General features: G+C 33.7%; 1 protein-coding gene across 7 annotated transcripts in view; it reads left to right on the top strand.

Moving 5' to 3' along the window:
• Positions 1–24,795, top strand: part of ERBB4 (erb-b2 receptor tyrosine kinase 4) — a 1,106,505-nt gene that overhangs the window by 594,815 nt on the left and 486,895 nt on the right. For 6 of the 7 annotated variants that reach the window (XM_077885345.1, XM_077885343.1, XM_077885348.1 and 3 more), the window contains exon 3: positions 25–211. In XM_077885345.1, the coding sequence (XP_077741471.1) occupies positions 25–211 (187 nt within the window). Of the gene's footprint in view, positions 1–24; positions 212–24,795 lie in introns of those variants that run through there. The other variant, XM_077885349.1, reaches the window with a different exon arrangement.

Genomic DNA, 24,795 nt, shown 5'->3' on the forward strand with positions numbered 1-24,795 from the left:
AAGTAATTGTTTGTGTCTTTTCAGTCTATTCGGGAAGTCACAGGCTACGTGTTAGTGGCTCTTAATCAGTTTCGTTACCTGCCTCTGGAGAATTTACGCATTATCCGTGGGACAAAACTTTATGAGGATCGATATGCCTTGGCAGTATTTTTAAACTACAGAAAAGATGGGAACTTTGGACTTCAAGAACTTGGATTGAAGAATTTGACAGGTAGGAAAAACATACAAAATTGCAGATATGTTCTCATCAGTAGAGTGCAATACACATACACATATGGCCACTGTATGGCCACTGTAGTAGGTGTTATACTGAGGAACGCTATAAAGCATTTAAATAGTTAGTCTTTATTCATTTTATGGGAAATATAATGCCTTGTGGTGCCCTTGCTTTTATTTGCAGATATTGTAAGTGCAGTCTGAAAGATACCGTAATACTGTATCTCTGCCGAACAGAAGTACACTCTAAGGAAATGCTCAGTGACTGAAACTGAGATAGGAAGCAGGTTTAAGGATGCTGTGTTTGGTGGTCTCAGATGAACAGTGGACCATATCATCAAATCTGTGCAGTAAATAACACCACAACCTTCACTCTCGTTAGGGCTCTGTAAATACATAAGCCTTTATATCTAGTTTCACTAATCTAGTTTTTTGCACAGTCCCTTATTTTTGGAAAATGTACCTTGATTTACTAATTTAGTTTTGATTTGTCTTATTCAGTAACTCACTAAATAACATCGGAAATTCTTTCTCAGAATGTTTCAATATCATCAGTGATTCCCCATCAAGATTAGAAAGAGGTAGTTGCTAACAACCTAAACTTATTGTCTTGCTGCAAAACAAAAACAAAAACAAAAACAAAAACAAAACAAAACAAAAAAACCCACAGCACTTTGTAGGAATTTGTTTTGTAAGCTGACCCCAGGCAATCCTGCAGATACCTTTTCAGTCCATATAGTTCATAGCTGATATAGGCTGTCATAGGAGGTTTGGTACAAGATTTCTCATCATGAGTTTTTCTGTGTGTGCCTGTAATCAAGTAGTGCTAATTAGTAATTAATTTTCATCTCACAGTGGGATAAAGAAGTTTAAACTATTAATTTAGCCTAAATTAATATGATCTATATTTTGCATCAAAATACATAGAGATTTTATGTGTGTTTGAGTCCACTCAGTGGTAATGTTTCTTGACATTAGAAAATTAAAATTTTTAGAGGTATTACCTCAAAATACCAAGTAAAATTAACATTGATATTGTCAGGTCACTAAAATTGTTTGTTTCTTTCATTTATAATGGATATAAAAAATATTTTAAGTTAGAAATAGCTTCATTTGAAGTTAGAAATAGCTTCATAGTTAGCCAGACATGGAAGCTAAAATTGGATATTTTGGATGAAGAAAGGAATACTGATTATGTTATTTATTTTCAACATGATTGCTATAGAATTGATGGTATAATGGTGAATGCAAATTGTTCAGAATTTATAGATTCCTTCATTAACATTTTACTTTTTTGTTCTTTCCTTTCAAAGATAATTTCCTTATTGAAGAGTAGAGTTTTTGACTAAATTGCTACTTGCATGGAAATAATGATAGGAAGAATTTTAGAAATGAAATGGACAGAGAAAAAGTGAATGATTCAAGTTAAGAGTCTAAAAATAATAATAATCCGTTAAAAATTAATAGGCTTATTAAATGGTTTTCCTCTATTTATATTAAAGAAAAAATGAATACATTTCTTTTGAACTTTTTATAATACTTAAGTTATGTTGTTATTCCATAATATGTGCTATTTGAACAGTCTTTTCATACAGAAAATTAGTCTTTAAAGAGCTCTCTTATTTATTTTTACATTTACATTAATTAATATTTTATGTTTAACAATAATTAATATTTTTAAAGTTATTGAATCAAAACTATGCTACATTTAAGCATACCTTATTATTGAGTGAGCTCATACCACGATTGCTTATGATTGTGACAGCTTGTGTCATACCAAAATGCAACACTATTATTTCAAGAACATTATTCCCTATTCTGCCAGAAAGTCTTATAATGTGTGTGTGTGTCTGTGTGTGTGCAGTAGTAGAAGCAAGTAACTAAGTGGCTAAGAGAATGAGTTGATTGTTCAGAACAAAAAAGAAATTTTTGTTCAAGAGTTATTAATTTTTCTTTTATAAAGAAAAGTGCAATAAAATAAGTGGCAGAAAATTTAGACAACTTGGAAATTGTCCAGATATCTTAATATATTTATTAGGTGGCTGAGAATTACATGTGAACATCAGTCTAGCATCATTGATCTTACTGGTAATTAGAATCGATAGTGTAACTCCAAATTTGAAAATCAGAAGTCATACAATAAGCATGATTCTGTTTTTGTGTAAGAATATATAAGGAAGGGTAGGAGACACCTCACTGTTCATAGAAAGAGTAACTAGGAAAGAAATTTGCTCTATAGTTGTATCTTAAAGAACTAAGTGTTCTAGCTAGGTAGCCTAGTAAAGTAACCGGGAAACATTGCGATTCACTTCAGATAAGATATTTTTGTATTTTGGAAAGACAATTGTTTTATCTTATTTGTTTATATGCTATACAAAGCAAGCTGATAAAAATTTAAAACAATTTTAGGGTTTTAAGTATAGGGCTACAGGGTTGACCCTAATTTTAGTCCTATCTTATAAAATATAAAAGGAAATAGAAAACCTGCTGAGTAGTTAAATACCTCACTACTTAACTGTCCCAGTGAATTAAAATTTTAACTTGTTTCTGAAGTAACCAAATGCATCAGCAACACCTGGATATTGTTAGAAATGCAAATTTTAGGGCCTTACCTGAGACCCAATAGATCAAGACTCTTGTGGTGGGGCCCATCAACAAGTGTTTGTTTTTTTAAAAAAGATTTTATTTACTTACTCATAGAGACACAGAGAGAGAATGAGAGGCAGAGACACAGGCAGAGGGAGAAGCAGGCTCCATGCAGAGAGCCTGACGTGGGACTCGATCCATTGTCTCCAGGATCACACCCCAGGCTGCAGGCGGCACTAAACCGCTGCACCACCGGGGCTGCCCCATCAACATGTGTTTTAAGGAACCCTCCACTGATTCTGATGACAGAATTTTGAGAAACAGTGTTCTGTTTTTAATTAAAGATATGTTACCAAGAAATGGTAGCATGATATCTAGTTAACCTATTGACCTACTTGATCTAAATAATTTTCATTCATTTATCATCTCCTAGAGAGAAGGGAAGGAATGTGATAAAGGACAGATGAATTTGTAATTTAATGATGAGAAATACTCCTAAGGTTGGGGTGAGAATGGAAAGAGCACAGTAGGAGCCTGAATAGAAATATGGGTATAAAAGAGCTTGGAAATGAGCAAGATGCTAGGAGTAAACTTTCTTTTGTATTGCCGTTTGTTCTGGTACCAGCTTTGCACAATGGTAAACCATAACGGAGACAATAATAATCATGGTAAATTTTCCTCTTAAACAAACTTTTATTTTTAAATATTTTCAACAAGATATAAATAATAAGTACTACTTGTAGGCATAGGAAGTATGCAGTGTTGTAACAAATAATTTTGAGATTATGATTTCAAGGCATATATATATATATATATAAATAAAATAATAATATGACTTTATTATTTATTACATTTGTCTCCTGCAAATTCTGTGTTTTGTAAAAGGGATCTTTGATTAACTTGAGGACTGTCATATATAAGGGTTAATGGTTGGATGTCACTTAACACATATGTAAATTAACTTCCACCTTAACACATTCTTATTAATTAGCTTCATGCCCACCGAAAGCTATTCCTTGGACTATAATTATTACTATAGATCTTACTTAGATACTTACATTATGGTTGTGCCCAAAGACAAGAAACATAAACAAACAGGAAAACTTGTTCTGCTGCTGCTGCTCACATTTCCCTGGTCTATTGTCAATGATGTGGGACAGAGTGGAGAAGAGACAGGTCCCTAGGCTAGGGATATGCTGCACAATCTAAAAGGGAGTGAAAAACTTGTCTTGGCAATTCATTTTCTTTTCTGGTCAGGGGAGAGACCATATTTCCATCGATGTGTCCTTCAGGCATGTAATCATCTTGAGGCCATTGGGAATGACAGTACTGAATCAGAGGACTACAGAGCTGGAGACAATTAATGCCTTCCCTTGTAAAGGTCACTTACATATGGCTGTGGCTTTATTAATCACTCTGGTGTTCTGCTGTTTGTTTGTTTTTATCAGATCCTTCTTAACCAAATGTCCCTATTCTAAATTCAAATAATGTCTAATATATTTACAACCTTAAGTCTACAAGCTTATACTTACTTAGTTACCTGTCTGGCCAAAATCTAAAAGATATTTCATTATATGGGACAAAAATGAAATAAAACAAAACATGCTATTATTTTCTCCTTTCTAGAATTTATAAAACTACCTTATCTGGATAATATACAGTTTCATCTATACATGATATTGCAGCTATGAAGAGATCTTGGAGAAATACCTAGGTTCATATCTATTCTATACTATTAATATTCTATTCATAATGATGATAACCTGGGTACCAATTTACTACATAAATGTGTACATTTTTCTCATCAAATTTCACCTTAAATATTGGAAATCTCATTATATGAATTGTTAGACTATCTCTTTTGAATAGGTGAAATTTGAGGTGATACCAATATATAATTTATGTTTTCCAAATGTTAGACAAATATTCTCCATATTTTCAGACCAAATTATTCACATATTCGTATGATTATTTAATGTTTTATGGCTATTCTAACTTTTTGGTTAATTGTGTACTGGATCATCTTAATTAGATTATTATTTGGTATGTGTACAGCAAGCATTTTAAATAAAAGCAAAACACTGAAGGTATTTTTGGGAGCCCTCAATAATAATGGAAGGATATATTAAGTTTAATGATTTCTAGTAGACTAACAATAAAATGTAATGCTTAGTCCAGGAGATAGAACATCTAATGTAACAACATTTAATTTCTCAAATGCTTCAGCATTATTCAGTGACAGTCAATTAAATCACCTACCATTGAGATGAACAGGCCATCTGCAATTAACTCCATATATGTCAAAGAGCATGGGTGTGGATTCAGAAAAAAAAAAAATCCACTCAAATGTCAGACCACCACTTACAGTCTGAGTGTCTCTCTGAGAGTTAAATTCTTCATCTTTAAAACTGGGAAGAAAATTCTCCCTCACAATGTTGTTATAGACATTAAAGCAATAAAGTAGACAACTTGTCAACCATAGCACCTTTCCCATAGAATATATTTAGGAACCCTTTATTTTCTTTCTCTGTACTGTTTTGTTTTTAGCTTTTCTTTGTGTCAATACTCTGACACAACAAGGGTACCTATTTCTGCATATTCAGTTGGTTCCCATGGACTCAATGGGGTCATGAAAAGTGACTTGTTTAGACAAAAAGATGCTCCAGATTTCAGTCTCTTCAGAGACCACTTTGAAGCCACTTTCTGGATAGGCTCTATTTCTCTGGCAGGGAGAAGCCTCAAGCTTTTCTTTGTCTACTCTCAGTATGATAGCTATCTTTAGTACTTCATAGCACTTCTCTCCTGTCTTTCAGTGCTCACACCAAGCACCTGTTACCCCAGCCCTTCATTTCAAATCTCCATCATCATGTTTCACCCTTCATTGGTCCTGACATTTGCCTTGACCTAGACAAGAGACATATTCATTCTGAGTTTGTTTTCTGACACTAGAGTTGCTAAGCATTCTTTAACTGTTCTGTGAAAGGTCTTAGTAATATTTGAGTGAGTTCAAATAGCCTAGTTCAGAAGTTGTTGTTGTTAAATACAATGTTTGACAAAGGTACTGCTAATATTTACATAAGAACAACTACTTGGCATATCGTGGGTATCTGAAGAAAAAATAATATTTCCAAGATTACTCCTAGCTTAAGGATCAGTTCATTGGAAAATGATTTGATCCAAACTAACCTAGTGAAAATCCTTTGAGACAGATGAAATCGTTGAAGAGTGGCACATTCTTATGAATCCAAGAACTGCATCAGTTTTTACATCAGATCCACAATTTCTAAAAATGAGACTCTAATAATGTTTTCAAGGAAGATTGTTTGCCATGTCAGAGAGTGTATATTAACTAGAAGAAGGGAAATGATAGCAATAGTTACAGTGTATAGGTAAAACAGAAGCATATTTGAGAGTAAATATCTTAAATATGAGATCAGTTAGAGTGGCCATTTCAGCAAGTTTTGAGGACTCATTCTTAGCTTTAGAGAACTGATGAGTGTTGAATGGAGGGGAATTTCTTCTCCTGCTGTACTACACATTAGAGAGGATGCTGTTACTGGAGAAATAAGGAATGAGATGGTGGGATTTTCAGGGAATAGAATAATTCTTTCTCCTATAGCTAACATATTTTTAGTCACAAGTATTAAAATGATCTGCTCAGGTCTTAGCAACCCCATTGATTTATGTCCCATTCAGGGATCCTGAAGGCATCTAATTCTCTGAACTACATTCTTTTTAATCCCTGTAGCATCTTTAGGAAAAATATTGGAGGAAACCTAGTTTCAGGAAAACTCCCTACTTGAGACTTCAAAACTCTGTCGTCATTCTTTGCTGTCCCTAAAATAACCCAAAACTGCAAATTCCCTTTCTTAAGAGAGAAAGCATACATATTCTAAGGAAAGAAAACCTGTAAGGTCAAAAAGCTCATTTATTGGGAAAATGTGCTTATTTGCTTATGACATTTAGAAGGTGAAGGAGAATCTTTGCTCCTCAGGGTCCCAACAGCCTCTTCACGATGACCTGGGTAGTATTTTATTTTAATTTTACATCTAAGAAACTGACCTAAAAGCCTTGTGGTTAAACAGAGTACCTTCTTCTAGAACTTAGATCTATTTTCCATGCCTTCATATTGTGTCATTTGTAAAAATTTTTTAGAATAGTGTCTCCAGGTGAGACGATACTCAGTGAGATACTAAATTGGCTATAACCATATATAATCCAAACTTTAAACAGAAGATCTTAAGGTTGCATTTTAGAAAGAACTTTCTAATTTTAATTGTTGAATGATACTTTAATACATCATGAACGTATGTATGAAAAATGGTGGTAAGGTGACAAAATAAATTCACACCCACAAAATGACAATATTGTATGCATGGATTTGATTTAAAAGTATCAGATCTATTAACTAATTTTATAGCCACTGCCATTCAACTATGGGTTTTTAAAAATCAGAGCTACTAAGCTCTTAGCCATACTCACATTTATTAATAGGCTCAATTTTACTGGTAAAAAGTCTGGGATTCTTTTGGAAAGTGATGTCAATTCAAATATTTGTTAGCTTTGTTTTGTTCCACTTGTATATTCAAGACATCATGCTGAGATATGAGTTATTCTAAATTATCTCTACCTACCTGTCTTCTCTCAGTAAATATTATATTTCTGACAAATATTTACCTACCAACTGCAATGTGAAAGCATTGGGAAAGCATTCTCCCCAATTATTATATTGTTTATCGTCAAGCATCTGCATGGGGTCAGGAGCCTCCATTTTAATCTGTTTTATCTTCAAAAGCATCAGTTGCCCTGTAGAACTTTCTGTGATGCTGGAAGCATTTGATCTGTGCTGCACAATTGAGTAGCCAAATGTGGCTACTGAGAACTTGAAATGTGGCTAGTTTGGAGGAAATGAATTTCTACTTTTCATTCATTTTAATTTAAATTGCCATATAATTGGTCATATTAGTGATCATATTAGACAGTGCAGCACTAGAGGGACAGCATCTTTTACTGAACCCATGGCAGTAGGCAAGGATATTTACATGCAGAATATCATGGAGAATCAGAGCATAGACTCTCAATTGAGCCTCCCTCCCTTCAAATACTCTTATTCAACTTTCTAAACCTTAGTTTCCTTATCTTTAAATGAGTGATTGTGAAAGTTAAATTGTAAATTATAAAAGTAACATTAAATGCAGTTCCTGCAATGAATATTATTCATTGTAATTTGAAAAGTATGCTTTTGGTAAAAGTAATAGAAACAGCCTATTTTTACAATCATTGACAGCATGTTAGGGTTATATTATCAAATTGTAAGATACAAATGCATCATTTATGACTTGGGACCTAACCAGATTTTATATTTGAATAAACTACGGAGCTTCAAGCTCTGGTTATTATAGCAGAGTTTCTATTTGTCAGAAATGGGACTTTTTTTAAAAAGTCATTTTCTAAAAAAAGATATTTATTTATTTATTTATTTATTTATTTATTTATTTATTTATTAATGAGAGACAGAGAGAGAGGCAGAGACACAGGCAGAGGGAGAAGCAGGCTCCATGCAGGGAGCCTGATGTGGGACTCAATCCTGGGTCTCCAGGATCACGCCCTGGGCTGAAGGCAGCACTAAATGACTGAGCCACCCAGGCTACCCAAAAGTCATCTTTTTAAAAGATTTTTACTCTCATCTGCAATTCCCAGAGTACGTAGATATCTAGTTATTAACAGGTCCCAATGTCTGTTTCTTAAATGACTTTATTGGAAGAAATATGGATTATGAGATTATAATAAATTAACAGACAAAACTATATTTGAAGAGTCTGTGAGGATTCTTTCTGGCATAAATAATACCCATGTCTTTAGGATTCTCCATTACACATCGAAAGTTCATGTTCATAGCATAATATTTATTTAATAACAAATAAGTCACCAAAGAAATGTCTCTATAAAATGTTTTATCAAATAGATGTCTACCATATTTCATCAAATCTAAGTCACTGTCAATTGGGAGAAATATTTACTGGTCATTGTCTTCAAGCCACACCAAGAGAAAAAGGGAAAGCCCAGCATAATTGTAAAAGATTATATGGATGAATCAAGATTTTAGCGATATCAAATATAAAAATTATATTTTAGAATTGATAAAATATTGTAATATGTAAAGAGAATAGAGTTACAACAAACCTTTTACTACTTTCTAGAAAAGAGCTATATGTATAATGGTAAAATTGTTTACCATGGAAGTATATCAAAAAACACAAAAATGGCCAATATTTCATAAATGATGAATGGAATTTTCCATTTATTTGCATCTATCAGGGAATAAAAAAATATAAATTTCCATGGCTCAACATCTTTTGATGTAATAAACTGACCTGGAAATTTGAACTATTTGTTTTCTGTTATTTCTGAGAGTTATCTGATTTATTGTCTCCACTGTCAAAAGATTTGAAAATATAGTTAAAAAACAAACAAACAAAAATTGCATGTTTTAGGAATTTCCCTTAAACTTGCTCTCTTAGTAATAGACATCAACTAGAGTTTAGGATTGTAATAGGATATCAGAGATTAAAGAGGATTTTCACTTGTATCTTCTTTGCCGGCCTACCTGGAAGTTCAATACAATACTATTCTCTGTTATTGCAGGGCTCATAATATTTTCTCTTCCCCTGCTTTTAATACTTTTTGACTCTCTCTGTGTAATATATTTTATATTTTTTAGCTATAATTTTCTTACAGGCTAAGTCGAGTTGTTTTGATTATTGAATCATAACAATCATAACAACCATAATAATTTTGAGGAATATTTACTGAGAAAAGTAAGGAATAACAGAACCATGACATTTTCTTGCCTCAAAAATCATTCAAATTGCTTAATTTCATTCACTCTGAGATACAATTTAGAGATTTGAATTTGTGGTATCAATAATGTTGAAAAAAGCTGGTATCAAGAAAAGCATTCTTGATTACCATGAAATAAAGGGACTTCAAACTTTAATTGTATATTTAATGGGCATATTCTGGAAACTGTTGATAAAATAAATAATACATAATTTTAATGTTACCAAATTCTCTAAACACTCTGCTTTTATATTTAGTGGGGGTGTTTCTATATTGTATTGGTTATGTATCTGGTGATGTCCAAATATCCTATTGTAAATTCTAGGATTTTTTTAAAAAGATTTTTAAATTAGAGAGAGAGAGAGAGTACAGGGGATGAGAGGAGAGACAGAGGGAGAGAGAGAATCCTCAAGCAGACTCCCTTCTGAAAGCACAGCCTGATGGGTGGGAGTAGGAGCAGGGGCACTAGATCCCAGGACCCTGAGTTCATGATCTGAGCTGAAATCAAGATTAAGCTACCCAGGCACCCCTATAAATTCTAATTTTTAAATTATATGTATTACTAGAATTTTTTTTGGTGTGTTGTCTTTTGTTTTAATGACTTTACCTACTCCTTTTAGCATAATGAATCTAGAAAACAAAAAAATATATATATGACTCAATATAGCCCAGAATATATGTTCTACTACTACTACTAATACTATCCATACGTAATAAGCATTTACTATGTAGAAGTAAATTATTTACAAACATTATCTCTCTTCATCTTTATAATAACCCTATTTAGTAAGTTACTATAGTTATTTCCCTTTTGAAGATAAAGAACTATAGTTTCAAAATACTCGGTAACCTGCCATAGAGCACACAGTGATTTATGGAGTTCAGAATTGAAGCCAGGTAGTATAATTCCAGATTTTTCTTTTTTTGTTTCACCATGTTATGAGGTTATGAAAAGGAAGGAGATATATGACCCTGAACTTCTTTTTGCCTTCTGCTATATGCTACTTGGTTGGGAATCTATGAAAGGACTCACATGATCCAGGTACCATTCTTGAGGCAGCCTACCATTTTACTCTTTAATGAGACTTTGTTTAGTGTAGATACTTTACCTAAGAAATTAAATGACACTAAAAGGGATTCCTATTGCATAAATAAGTTGAATTATTATAACATTGGAAAGTATTTTGTGAAGCTATTTATGTTTATTCCTATTGATATTAGAAACTAAAATGAGAGAGTATGGTAGCAGAATTAAATAAAATGCCCTAACTGGGAATTAACTTCATGGTTTTTTCTTTCTTAATACTAGAATTCAAAAGAACAGATAAATGACTGTATTTGGGGTGTGTTTTATTTTGTTTTGATTTACCTCTAGAAGTTGTGTGTCCTCTGAAGATAAACTTTTTGTCCTTGTCTTAGTCTAGTGATCTTTCTATTATATCATTCCAGAAGTATGATTTTATTCAAGGAACTAGAGGGAGGTGACAATTTAAAAGATTTTTTAAAAATTATATATCAATTCCTATGTGTTTAGGGATGCACTTTCATTTATTAATTAGAAGAAAATGAAACAAAAGAAACTCTGGAGTTCACGGATAACTCAATCGTAATCCACATTCACCAATTATCTACAAAATACAATGAAATGTGACATGAGCTTTATAGTGTCACTCAAAGAATACAGTTTAGTATGTTTTGTAAGGAAAATATGGAAAAATAATGAAGTAGGACTTGGCATATCTATAGATATATCTTTTATATAACATAGATAGAAAAATGAAATGAAGCAAGGAAGCAGCCTATGTGATTGCTGTCACTTTTCACATAGTGAATGTGCGACTGAGTTTCACACCTATGCATTACATTGTCATTTCATGTAGTTAGAAATTACATGTCATAATGATAAATCTTTGCAATTAAAATTGTATCATGCTTCAAATACAGGCCTATGGTGCTTAGGGAGAAGGGGTGAATCAAGAATTAGTGTCTCGGTTCAAGTGCCTCTTAAGAATTAAGAAAATCTAAATATCATTTGTGTAAAATAAATACATCAGAGGTCACAATATAGGTTATCAGCTCCTTTGTGATTTCATTGAAAATCATCTGCATAATTTAAGTAGCTCACTGATTGTTTTATGTATTTAATATGTATCACAATGCACAGTGGCTTCTTACATTAGCTTTGGTTCATTATTAAATGTAAAATATTGAAAAATACTTAAAACTTAATAGTATTTGTTGAGCCGTCTCGTGCCAATTTTGATATCTGATTTAAATTTAAACCAGGGAGAGATTTGGTGTAACTTTTCAGTTCATTTACATTTTAATCCATTAAAATGTGACCAAGGAATTATCAGTGCTAGAGAAGAAACATTTTCCTTCAGAATCATAAAAACTTAGATTTTTAAAGAAGAAATAAACAGTCATATATAATCCTCAAATTAATAGAAATAGAAGCTCCAAAACTTTACTGTGTTTCTAAATTACACGTGTAGAGATAAATATAAATGACAGGCCCCAAAATGGTTTTCTTCCTGAAAAATGTATCTTAATTATAATTGCAAATGGCTACTTAAACCACCTAGTTTGTACTGTGGAAAAAGTCCTTTGGAAAAAAATGTGATAAAATCAGTGAGATGCAAAGTGCAAACAGTGGAAAATCCATACGTATCAATAATGTTTGTGTAAGAGCCAACTCTGTTGCCATTTCTAGTTCTCTGATTAGCATTTCACCCATTTAAAAAAGGTAACACAATCACAGAGAATTAAGTGACTTTTGTTGTGTCTAAGATATATTCTAAATTTGGGCATAAAGTCACAATAGTTTGGGAGAGGGCAAAGGAACAAAAATGGAGCTCAGAAACAAAATCAAAAGCGTCTTGATCCCAAAATACAACTTTTGCTTGAGAATGTGGATTTATTATCACAATTCAAATCTAGCCTGTGTGTGTTCTAGATGAGAAGGTGTGTTCTAGAATGTGAAAACATTTCAACATACTCTCTTGTCCCAACAGCATGAAAAAGTAGAAAGAACCTGAGCTTTGAAACCTGATATAGTTGAAATTTCATACTAGCACTACAACTGACAAAGGAAATGTCAAAACAGTTAAGTACTATCCATCAGTTTTCTCATCTGAAAATGAGAATTGAATGGAAAAAAATGCATGCAAATTCCCTGGAATAGTGATTAGCACAAAATAGACATTATTTCCCTTCCCGTTTCTCCCTTCTCTATATCGTTTCTCAATGGAGGAATAATATTTAAGAGTATTAAGTTTTTTAGTTGATCTTTGCCACATCTGTATAAGCTGTGTTCTTTATCGATTCTTTATTGACAGATGTATTTGATTTTAGAAAAGCCTAATTTCAATAGCAACCAGAAGATTCATATTCTCATCCCACTTGTACTATAGATAAATCACCTAATACTTGTTATAGTAAATTTTTCAATTCTGAAATGAAAGAAGAATTTTCTTAGATTTTTTTTCCTCTTCTTTTATCACTTAAAGTACCTACCTGCTACCTGTCTTCCTGGAAAAGTTCTAAGGGAGAATATGAATCACTTTTTCTTAGTTCTCAACCTACTTCTTTAGAACAATTGAGGACATGACATTAACCCTTCCAAATCAACAGAGAACAATATTGCATTTTTGCTTTCTGAACACTTGGGAATTGAAATTCAAGAATTTAATTAAAAATACCACTCCATGTGGATATGTAGGAACCTTTATCAGGGCTTAATTGTTTAATGTGTATTTATTTCCTAGCATAGGGATAAGAATATTTAATAATGATATCCACATGCATTTACATTTAGCTATGTGTTATTAAAGATAGATCCATTATTTTCTTAAAACAAATTGTTTTACTTCTCTGCTAAGGCAGTGAAACCTCAGGAAAATAAAACAAAACAAAAAACCTTTGGATGACTTTTAGGGAGGAAAAAAAAAAAGAACATGAGCTGAGCAACAAAACCAATTTAGTTGGTTTTAAATACTGAGTTTAAGCCAAGGTCTCCCAGTGGTGCCAAGCAAATCCTATTCATTTTTGTTCATTTCTTAATTTCTTAGTTCCTCTCAAAGTATTCAAATGTCCCCGCTGGGGAGAGCTACCAATTCAGCTAAGAATGTGTTTCCCCAGAGATTACCTTTATACTGTATCTGAAACTCATTAATCATTGCTTCCTTTTAAATCCCCATTACATAAAAAAGCCTGGGATTTGAATGCCTAGGTATTTCATACTTAGTTCTAAAGAAGCAGAAACAATACAAAATATGTTTTTTACCCCTCCTCATGTGCTGAACTTGCAATAAGGATATTTTGATGACTTATTTTAAATAGCCAAGATCTATTTTAAAGGGTATTTTCTGGGGCCTTTAACAATAATTAAACCTACTTATTGTTTGCTTGAGAACTTGAACTTCTAAGGAAAGGGCAGGTTAGTGCTAATAGTGTTTTTGGTAGCTCAATTGCTGGAGCACGGCTGGGTCTCTCTGACAGTGTGTGAAACAGAAGTGAACCATGTGCTGTCAAAACAGTGGAGATGTGAGACACCTGCAGAGAGTCAGCTTGGTTTCCAGACTCAGGAACCACATGAGGCTTAGGGGTTGCATTCTAAAATTAGAATCTTCACTTCAAAGATAAAGGCTTAGGGAAGGCATCTTGGTGGCATTTTACATATGTTTGTAGATTTATCTCATATGTTTGTATGTATTATTTTACCCTATATGTAAAGTAATGACAGCTTGGACCCCTGATTGCATAGAACTGCTGTGAAAGTTTCAACATAGCTTTTATTTCTGTATGTGAAACCACGGTTTTTTAATATGAAGCAAATAACAACCATGTCTGTTATCTGCATGGCATGGAAGTGTATTTAATAACTATTTCTTTTTTGCTTCACATCTGAATTTTGTGACTAAAGAGAAAAGTTGTAGTATGTAAAACATTGCTCATTATGTTAGATTCCAGAATCAGTTCTCTATAAAATGATTATAATAATAAATCCATACAGGTGAACAGGTCCTCTCTATTTCAAAGTTTTGAAAAGAAAAATAAAGGCTGATGCATGCCTAGAACAAAGCAAAAGACAAATTAGAAGATCAAAGAGAGACATAGAAAAATAGGCTTATAAATAGATAATAAAAAAGAGGCTGTGTCTGTGTGTATACATATATATAATATCTCCATATAAATATAATATAGGTTATGTATATGTTTATATACACATATATGCACAGATAATACATATACTAATACATGTCTATATATATAGTTTCTAACTTGACGTATAACCATACACCCTGCGTGTCATGGACACATGCCCAAGGAACAACATAACCAACTAGCTATAACCCTGCTTTTCTAATCATGATCTGAAATAATATTTGGCTTCCAAGAATTCATTTTCATATAAAATTAGTTTTATAGAAAATTGTATGCAATTCAATACACAGAATGGCAAATGAGTAATCCATATGCGTTTATATCTATCAACATGGCACTGAAACCTTTTGTGTGTCGGGAAATGTGCCCACAGGCTGAAATGAATGTACAAAGGCATCACATGGGGAGAACATGCTGGAGTGGTTTTATTTGATGTTTTCAAAGTGCTCTAGGGTCTGTCTTGCAAGAACCCGTTTGGTTTTCTTTCTTTTTTTTTTTAATTTTTACAATTTTTTTTATGTTTTAAAACACATGACTTTCTTTTGAAACATTTTGGCAGGAGAAAGAGTAAAAGAGTAAATTACAAATGAATTCTACAATCCTATCCTCCCCCCATCCTCCTGTCTCTTTCTCCCTCAAACACACATGACTCTATCTCTCTGACACCTCTCTCTTTATCCTTCTCTCTCTCTTTCACTGAGATACATGTTCAACTTCTCTTTGTGTATCTACAGAGATAGTTGCCACAGTCAACAGGATTTGTGAAATCACACACCTAGAATTTGAGACAAACTGTACTAACTAAGGGAGTAAAGGAAATAGGTATTCACTTCAGCGCGTATCTATGATGTGCACCTGTTTTCTTTTTTACTTATTTGTTTATGTGTTTATTTATTTAAAGCTATTAGCATATTTACACTTATATTCTACCCAAGGGAACCAATTGAAAGCACTCTGTCCCCTGCACACTGAACCTAAATCATCTAAGGTTGAAACCAAGCTTCAGATCATCCTAAATTCACACCTAGAATGTTGTTTTGAGAGCTCTATATTAGGAGGACATGTTCTGCCACATAAAGTTAAGATTTATTTTACAAATGGCAGTAATTCAACATATCTATAAGTGATTCAAGTAATTACTTTTTTGTCAGACAAACATAGGTTTGATATCATACTGATATCATTTTCTTGTCCTAAGTCCTTCATCTTTCACTCTTAAAACTAAAGCTGGATGGCCATGGGAAGCTTAATATATCTTTATTCATAATACTGAGTTTGCAAAGGATAAATGCACCTTGAAGGTTGATGGTAAGGGAGGCGTGCTCTTTTTCCTACCAGGAAGAAAGCATGCTGCTAAACCTCTATTTGCACACAAAAGATTTTCTCAGAAGAGTTTATGTTGTTCTGTGGTTTCTAAGTCAGAACTGTCTTACCAGGGGTAGCCCCCAGGCTGGCATTTGATAACAGTGAACAAACAGGTACAGTCCTCTGTTTTTTCATTGCTGGCTTGTCCACATGACAATAGTAGTGTTGTTCCCTGGGGTAGGTGGTGGAGGGGTTGACTCTGTTGAGAACAAACCCACTCTTTATAAAAGGTTATAATTATTATTCTTGGGAAAATGCAAAAAATATAATACTACATACAGATGAAGTTCAGGGCAGGAAATTTAACAGCGTTTTTTCACTCACACAAAAGTCTCAGTGAAATTTAACAAATCAGCACCCTCCCTCTGTCCTTAGTGAATCATTTTTGCTACTGGGTAGTTGTATGAATATTCTAGGTGTGTGACCCAGGTTAAATGGTGTCATTTCTGACTGGATCTGTTTCAGAATTTCAGGAGGATAGAAAATACCTAGGTTTTCCCTCCTCTGTCTGAGCGCCTTAGAATTATGTGACAAATGAATGTCACTGATGTATTACTATATGCCTTATAAAGGAAGATTCATCTATTTAATAGAAGAAATTGCATAGTAAATACTATTATCCTATATATCCTAAATACTGTATACTATTAGAGTATTTACTATATAAGTACTAAGGATTACATAATAAAATGATATTGTTATTTTCCTAAAAGTTATGCTGATTAAGTAGTATTTACACTTTTTAAAGTATCCTATGCTAGAGATGGAAGTGACCAACTCTCTGATTTATGGATAAGGAAAACCAACCAACTAGTACAGTGAGGTGAGGCCTAGAGAGGAAAAATGACTTATCAAAGGGCACAGAGTTAGAGTCATGTATAGAACTTGATTGTTTTGGACTTTGTCTAATATTTTATCTTGCTCACTCTTCATTAGTGTTTCCCAGAATCTAAAGCTGCTTGAAGGCATTTTGTTGATGTGGAGCCTGGTGATTGTCTCTGTTTATTTTAGAATCTCATTATGTACATAAATAGGCCAGGGGATGAAATATTCTCATTATTTCAGAAGCCAGAAGTAAAAGCAAATGTCCTTTCCATGGGTTTGATGATGCACTTTTGTTCTGAAAAAGTATAATGTCTATTTCTTCTAATTAATGAAATGAGGCTAAATATATATTTTTGTGTAAAATGAACAAAATATATTCAGATTATATTTAAATTTTTACATTAACACATCATTTATTTTAACTTATTAAATAATATCTATGGCATTGACCTTCAAAACCAGAAGAATATGCTTTAACCAGTTAGTTTCTCTCTTCATTCTGCTCTTAACCATTCTGTCTTCTACAACCTGAACCTATCAATAATTACAGCACTTATGTTAAGAGATATAATTTAGTCAAGTCCTACTTGCAGTCATCTACAAACCTATAATGAAACCAAAAATCACCTCTATTAAAATTTTGTACCCCATTTAGCTTCAAGTCCACATTGTCATAAATAAAGTAGTCTGGCTTTCTCATGCATGGTTTATGAAATTTTACTCATCACATTAGAGTAATATTCAATGTTTGGCAGGTCTTCTATATTAGTATCCAATGGCATAAATGAATATCGCATTGACTCAGTATCACCTAAGACTGAATAGCTCTGGAAAGAGAAATGAGTAAGTGGTATCTAAGAAAGTATAGGAAATGTCTGGTTTGCTGGTCAAAGAAGAGATAACTGGGTTACATGATGTCGGAAGGGGCCTCCTGTGGAGTAAAATAAGGGTATAGGTCACCTGGGTATGAAACAGGAAAGTATAGATAGGGATGGTATAAACACAAAGTGATTTTTTTTCCTCATTCATTTTTAGGGTTTGAGTGAGAAACTTGTATTAGCAGTCATATAATCATACTTCAGTGTTTACAAAGTCCTAAAGGACCAAGTACCTAAAGGTAGAATGTAGGGGTCATTAGGAAAAGGACTTTTATGAAAGAACATTGGATCAAATTAGTTGCTGAGATGAAAGGAGTTAATGTCTATAGATTTCTGTTCATGGTACCTGGAATTCAACATCTCATGTCCTTTCAATTATAATGTACTTTAATTAGGGCAAGTGGCATGACAACATATGGAAGAGTGGTAGTACAGTAAGAGCTAAAGATGCTGTGTTGAAACTTAAGGAATATTAGGGACTGGGGTAAATTCTTGCTAAATCAGACAAAGGTTTTAGAGTTGGTGTGAAAGAGCCAACTAGTTGCTCAACAATGACTTCTCTCTCATCTTCAGGAGACAATTAGAACCAATTTTCCGGTTTCCTTTTTATTTGTGTGGTTATATAACTAAGTTGAAGTCAACCAATCGTAAGTAGACATGTACATGCTCCCTTTAAACCTAGTCCATAAAATAATTTAAAGTATGTGCCCCCTCTTTCCACCCCAATGACAATAACTCCTTGAAAATTATAGGTTCCAGGCCACAGGGTAATTATCAGCCTGGATCCCTGATTATAGGTGAAGTAGAGGCCCCTATCTATTCCTGCAATTCCTTGCCTGCCAATCAGGAATATCTCCTACATCTTCCTTATGTGAGGGGGATGTGAATACTTCTTAGATTCTAACTCTTGATTCTAACTCTTGATGTTTGGACCATTATTTTGAATTTTCTTAGGATAGTAACAAATGTGACCCTAATGAATGCTGTAGCTGAGTAGGAAAGAAAAGATCTTAACCTAGTAAAATTCTGACACTGGAGCAGTGGTGTACCAAGAGGGGAACTTGTGAAGGCATACTTAAGGGAGCATTGTTGGAGAATATAAAATGAGAAAAGCTGGTCTGTTTAATTATTATTATAGACTATAAATTTTAAAACATGCTAGGTATAAAATATGTCGGTGAAAGATATTTTTTATTGATCAAAGTTCTAAAAAAAAATGTCCTGGTCACTGTTGAGTTTTAAAAAAAATATATGCAAGCTTTAACACAATTTAATTATTTATTTTTTTGTAAATGTTGTTGATAATAGAAATTAATTTGGAGAACTCCTAGTTCTACAATTGACCCCTTCACTTGACTGCACACTGTAGAGTAAGTAGAGAGTAAGTTTATTCAAAATGATTTCTCAGAGCAGTTCATGTGACCAGCCTATGTGTTATTACATATGCCCTGTGTTTAATCCCAGTGTGGATGTGGTATTAATACAACTGTAGTTTCAAAATTAACAATGATAGTAGTGGTGCAGGATTATAAAGATGAAAGCAGTAGAGCTTGAGTTATTTCAAGTCTGTTATTCTATGTGATTACTTGACGTCCTTTGTGTTTAAGTTTATAAAATAATAAAGCAGGGCAAATACAAGATAACAATAATTTGTTTGGGAACTAGAAAATTCTGGGTCACACATAAAACTTATTCTACTGATTTTAAATAATAGCTTGCAAATTTAAATTTATTCTTTGTTTTATATCAATTATTTTAAACCAAAGAACAAATAAAGAAAATAATGATTACCACATGGTTATTAATGAAAACAATTTTGTCAGAGAGGAGGTGTTTGCTCAGAGTATCAAGTACATTCGGTATACAACTACAATAGAGAACATTTTTTCCCGCTTGAACACATTCTTTAAGTTCTACTACAAAATAAATAATAGCAAATATGTACAATAGCAAAACCTATTGTCCATTGCAATAGCTTGCATGATTAATGTTCTGCAGTTGTTTATATGGGGCACATGTGAGTGGAGCTTTATCGCCACTCCTGAGAAAGTTCATTCAAAGGCATGTTAAATTTCACACTAATCAGTATTATCACAGTAATAAAGTATGTAGTTAAATAATCATGGGTCAGTTTCCAGCTTGGCTCTAATTTCAGTATCACCGAATTTTAGAGCTTAAAATAGAATCTGAAGAGGGAATCAATGTTTATTGGGTGTCCACTGTATATTCCCTATCGTTTGATTTTCCTCATGTTTATAGATTAGATAGCTGTGGCCTAGAGTTATAAAGGTTTGCTTGGTCACTTAGCATAACTAAATTGAAATTTCAGAATTTCTGAAATTCCTCACAAGTCTCATAAATGGTACCTTTGGAGTATAATCCTTTGCATCCTTCATTCCACCACAGAGATAATCTGGGCCATTTGGAAGCCCTTGGGATGAAATAGGTCCCAGTAAATATTTGTTGAAAGTTTGTAAATTGTGGCCAAAAAGATTTAGATGAATCTGTCAGCTTCATATTGTCCCTTTGCCATCTAAGAAAGAGGATAATCCATTTATATTGATTCTTGCCTTAGAACATTACACAAATTCAGTTGCTTTTCTTTGTTTTTAAAAATTTTTAAATTTAAATTAGGTAACATATAGTACATATTTAGTTTCTGATGTAGTGTTCACTGATTCACCAGTTGCATATAACACCCAGTACTCATCACATCACGTGCTCTCCTTGATGCCCGTCATCCAGTTACCCATCACCTCTAGCAACCCTCAGTTTGTTTCCTGTAGTTAAGAGTCTCTCATGGTTTCTCTTCCTCTCTGATGACTTCCCATTCAGTTTTTCCTCTCTTTCCCTAGAGAACATATGCAGGAGACATAATTACATATTTTGAAATGCCAAATATTCTATTACAGTGTGCACATGCTATAGTTTTCAATTTAACTATTATTAACTTTTGAAGTTTCTAAACCTTCCATGATTAAGGAAAACAAGACTACAAACTAGCAGTATTTCTAGTCAAGTATGTTTTATAGGCTTTGGTAACCAAACTGAAAAATGTTTTCTATCTTCAACCTCAACTCAACATCACAATTTTAATGAGTTTTATTTCGTGTAACAAACTGCTTCATCCAATACATGCTCCAACCTTTTCAAGAAAAAAAAAAGTATCTATGGCAAAAGAATTGGTAATCAATGCATTAAATTAAAAACGTTAATTTAATGATGTATGTATGTATCGTTGGGATTATTTAAGATCGTGATAGGAAAAGGAACAAGAGCTTACTACTGGGGCAGCCTGGGTGGCTCAGCAGTTTAGCGCCGCCTACAGCCCAGGCCCTGATCCTGGAGACCCGGAATCGAGTCCCACGTCAGGCTCTCTCCCTCTCTTTCTCTGTGTCTCTCATTAATAAATTAATAAAATCTTTAAAAAAAAAAAAAGAGCTTGCTACTTAAGTAATTTGCTGTTCACTGAAGCAAAAAATGATTTCTTAGTCTATATTTCAATGATTCTAAATTCAAACTGTAGTATTTTCTACTGTAAATATTTGTGTCCCATGTGTGAAGTTGGTTCTTATTTCAGAGGTACTTAGTTATGCCTGACATTGCATCTTCTGGTAATGTCTACCAGCTTGTGGCCAACAAAAGAAAATTGAAAATATAGCTAATATATAAGGAGGTAGAGAAAGGAAAAAAAAAAGTACGTATAGGTCCTGCTGACTACACAGCTATGATATCAGCCTTGTCAAGGCTGGCACTTATGTGGCCTTCAGACATTCCTCGTCATACCCGACTGACTTAACTACCTCCCTTCAGCAATTCTTTGTCTCTCCCTCCACAATAGATCACAGTTTTCTTTGGCCTTTGCCTTCTCAGCTGGCTGTGAAGCTTGAAATTCCTTAGTGCTGCATTTCGGTTTTATCTGGTTCTACTTAATTGAAGCAAGGGGTAGAGTTTAAGGTTAAATGCAGAATATTATAAGATCAGTTCCTCCAATTAAAAGTAAGTTTATTACATTCTGCAATCAAGAGTACAAAAGGGAAAAAAAAAAAGATGAAATGGAAATGCCTTCCTATTTTACCCTTCTCTATTTATTGTGGAAGAGGATACACGTTGCTCATCTTTAACAAAAGTAACAAGTCACTCTTTCTTTTTTCTTTTAAGATTTATTTATTTATTCATCAGAGACAGAGAAAGAGAGGCAGAGATATAGGCAGAGGGAGAAGCAGGCTCCATACAGGGAGGGAGCCTGATGCAGGACTCGGGAACTCGATCCTAGATCCTGGAATCATGACTGGAGCTGAAGGCAGGTGCCCAATCGCTAAGCGACCCAGGCGTCCCAAAGACACTCTTTCTAAGATTTATTTCTTGGTAAAATCTCACTACAATTAGTCCCAGTTTAGCAAGGAAGATTTTATAAGGAAACACTTCTCCATCAACTAGAGGGCTGATGCTAGTCAGTATATTTTCCCTGTGCGTATAGCAAATTATCTCCAACTACACTTGAATTCCAAAGATTTATTACAGCCTTTGACTGGGAGACTTTTACTGATTATGTGATGTAAAAGAAACTTCACAACATCTCTTGTTCTATCATTAAGAAGTTATTATTTATCAAATCTTTAACCACCCTCTCAAGCTCAAACACTCTACTAATGCCATGAAAAGAAAGAAAGGTATTTTCATGCAAAGATTTAGAAGTAATGATAGTTTAGAGAAGGAAACTCCTAAATGGGGATGAAGATGCGTCCTCAATCCTGGCCCTTTAGTTTCACTTCCTTTACATTAAAAAAGCTGGTGTCTGGATGCTTGGGTGGCTCAGTGTTTGAGCCTTCTGCCTTTGGCTCACATCCTGATCCTGGGGTCCTGGGATCTATTGGTGCATCAGGCTCCCAACTGAGAGCCTGCTTCTCCCTCTCCCTATGTCTCTGCCTCTCTCTGTATGTCTCTCATGAATAAATAAAATCTTTTTTAAAAAGATGATATCAGTTTTGTCTTTTTTATTATTATAAATATGTGACTCTTGGCTATCTGACCATGACCAAAGATGTACTACCAACTTATTCCTGCTCCTATCCCACACTACTGTCCACAAATGTTTTTTGTTTTTGTTTTTCTGTTTCTCTCCGTATACCATGAATTCTTATCTCCTTGTTTCACCTGCCTAAACATAATCTGTAGCAAATCACTATATTCATTTGATTGACTTAATATGGATCTAGCACTCTTAATGAAATAAATTTTATATAGAATATTCAATTGATAACTTTATCTTTTATTTGCCTATTTTTTATTATCTAAAATTCACTGGATAACAAATAAATTTTACTGGATAACATTTTCTAAGTGAGAATTTATGGTAATCCCTGTTATGACACTAATTCCTGGAAAACTATCTTGTCACAAAAATGTCATTCTTCAAGGTCCAATATATGTTATAGTATCCCTACCAGCAGCCTCAAGATGCCTAGAATTTCTACTGGACTCTAGAGAACCAATTTGAAAAGCCTTTCCAAAAATATTTTAATAGGAGCCCAGACAGGGAAACCTAGTATGGGATTTCCATGAGAATGACAAAGCTGGTAAGGCCTCTCCTAATTGGAACAATACTCAGTTTAAAATTGAGGTTATGAGAGACGCCCGGGTGGCTCAGCAGTTGAGCATCTGCTTTTGACTCAGAGTATGATCCCAGGGTCCGGGATCAAGTCCCACATCAGGCTCCTGCATGAAGCCTACTTCTCTCTCTGCCTATGTCTCTGCCTCTCTCTCTCTCTCTCTCTCTCTTTCTCTGTCTCATGAATAAATAAAATAAAAATATTTAAAAAAATTAAAGTAAAATAAAATTGAGATTATGAGTAACTCTAAAAAGCCAGATCTACTTGTGGACAAGGTTTATGTCTACACACCACCTCTTAGCTTCACTTGAACATTTTCATTTTTTGAACATTTTCAAGACACTGCAAGATAAACTCTCCCCTCCCATCTCATTAAGATCAACTGCCTTAAGCCTTGCCTAGTGTTTGTTTTGGATTTCCCTATGGCTGTCCACTCTGAACAACTTATTCAGAGTTACCTGTTACCATTTTCTCCCATTCTGTTTTCACACTATTCAACCAAATTATTTTTTTCAAGAATATCAGTGAGCTCCATGTTGTAAAATCTAATGGATAATGTCATATCCTATCATCTGTCATTATGCTATTCTGTTGGATGGATATCCTCTCAAGATGTTTTGTATTCAGTATCTTTGACATGCCTATCCTCCTCTGTTAGACCTACAGATACTGTGCTAACTTACATATTTGCAAAAAAAAAGTTCAGTATTATATCAGAGTTTACATCTGAACTTCAGACTTGTGAATACAAATAAATGTACATATAAAATTTGCATAGATGACCAACATATATTCTAGATTAGTATCTCCAAATCTGAAGCTCTTGCACCTAATTTCTCACCTCCCAAACAATTCATCCATTGGTCTTACCATTTCAGAAATTGGTATCATCATACATTTGAATGCTTAAATTAGAAAACTCCAGGTCACCTTTATTTCTCCTCAATGTTCATCTAATTCATTGGTAAGTCCTATGACTGTCAAAAACTATGTCTAGAGTCCCTTGTTTTTTTTCTTGATCTCCACTGCTGTAATCCATGTCTCAACCATCGTTTGTTCTCACTTATAAAATTGCAATAGTTTTCTAACTGGTCTTCTAATTTCCCTTTCCTGCCTATAACCCAGTCTCTTAAGGGTATCCAGAATGACCTAATTAATAAATAGTTCTGATGATGTCACTTCCATAGTCAAAATTCCTCAGTACCTTCTGTTTGTGCTGAAAGTAAAATAAAAATTTCTGAATGCTGTCCACAATATCCTGAAAGTTCTGCCTCCCATACAGCTTACCATCCCAATCTTTCCATGCC

This window comes from Canis aureus, chromosome 36 (genome assembly GCF_053574225.1).
Source record: "Canis aureus isolate CA01 chromosome 36, VMU_Caureus_v.1.0, whole genome shotgun sequence".
In the NCBI taxonomy this organism is placed as follows: Eukaryota; Metazoa; Chordata; class Mammalia; order Carnivora; family Canidae; genus Canis; species Canis aureus.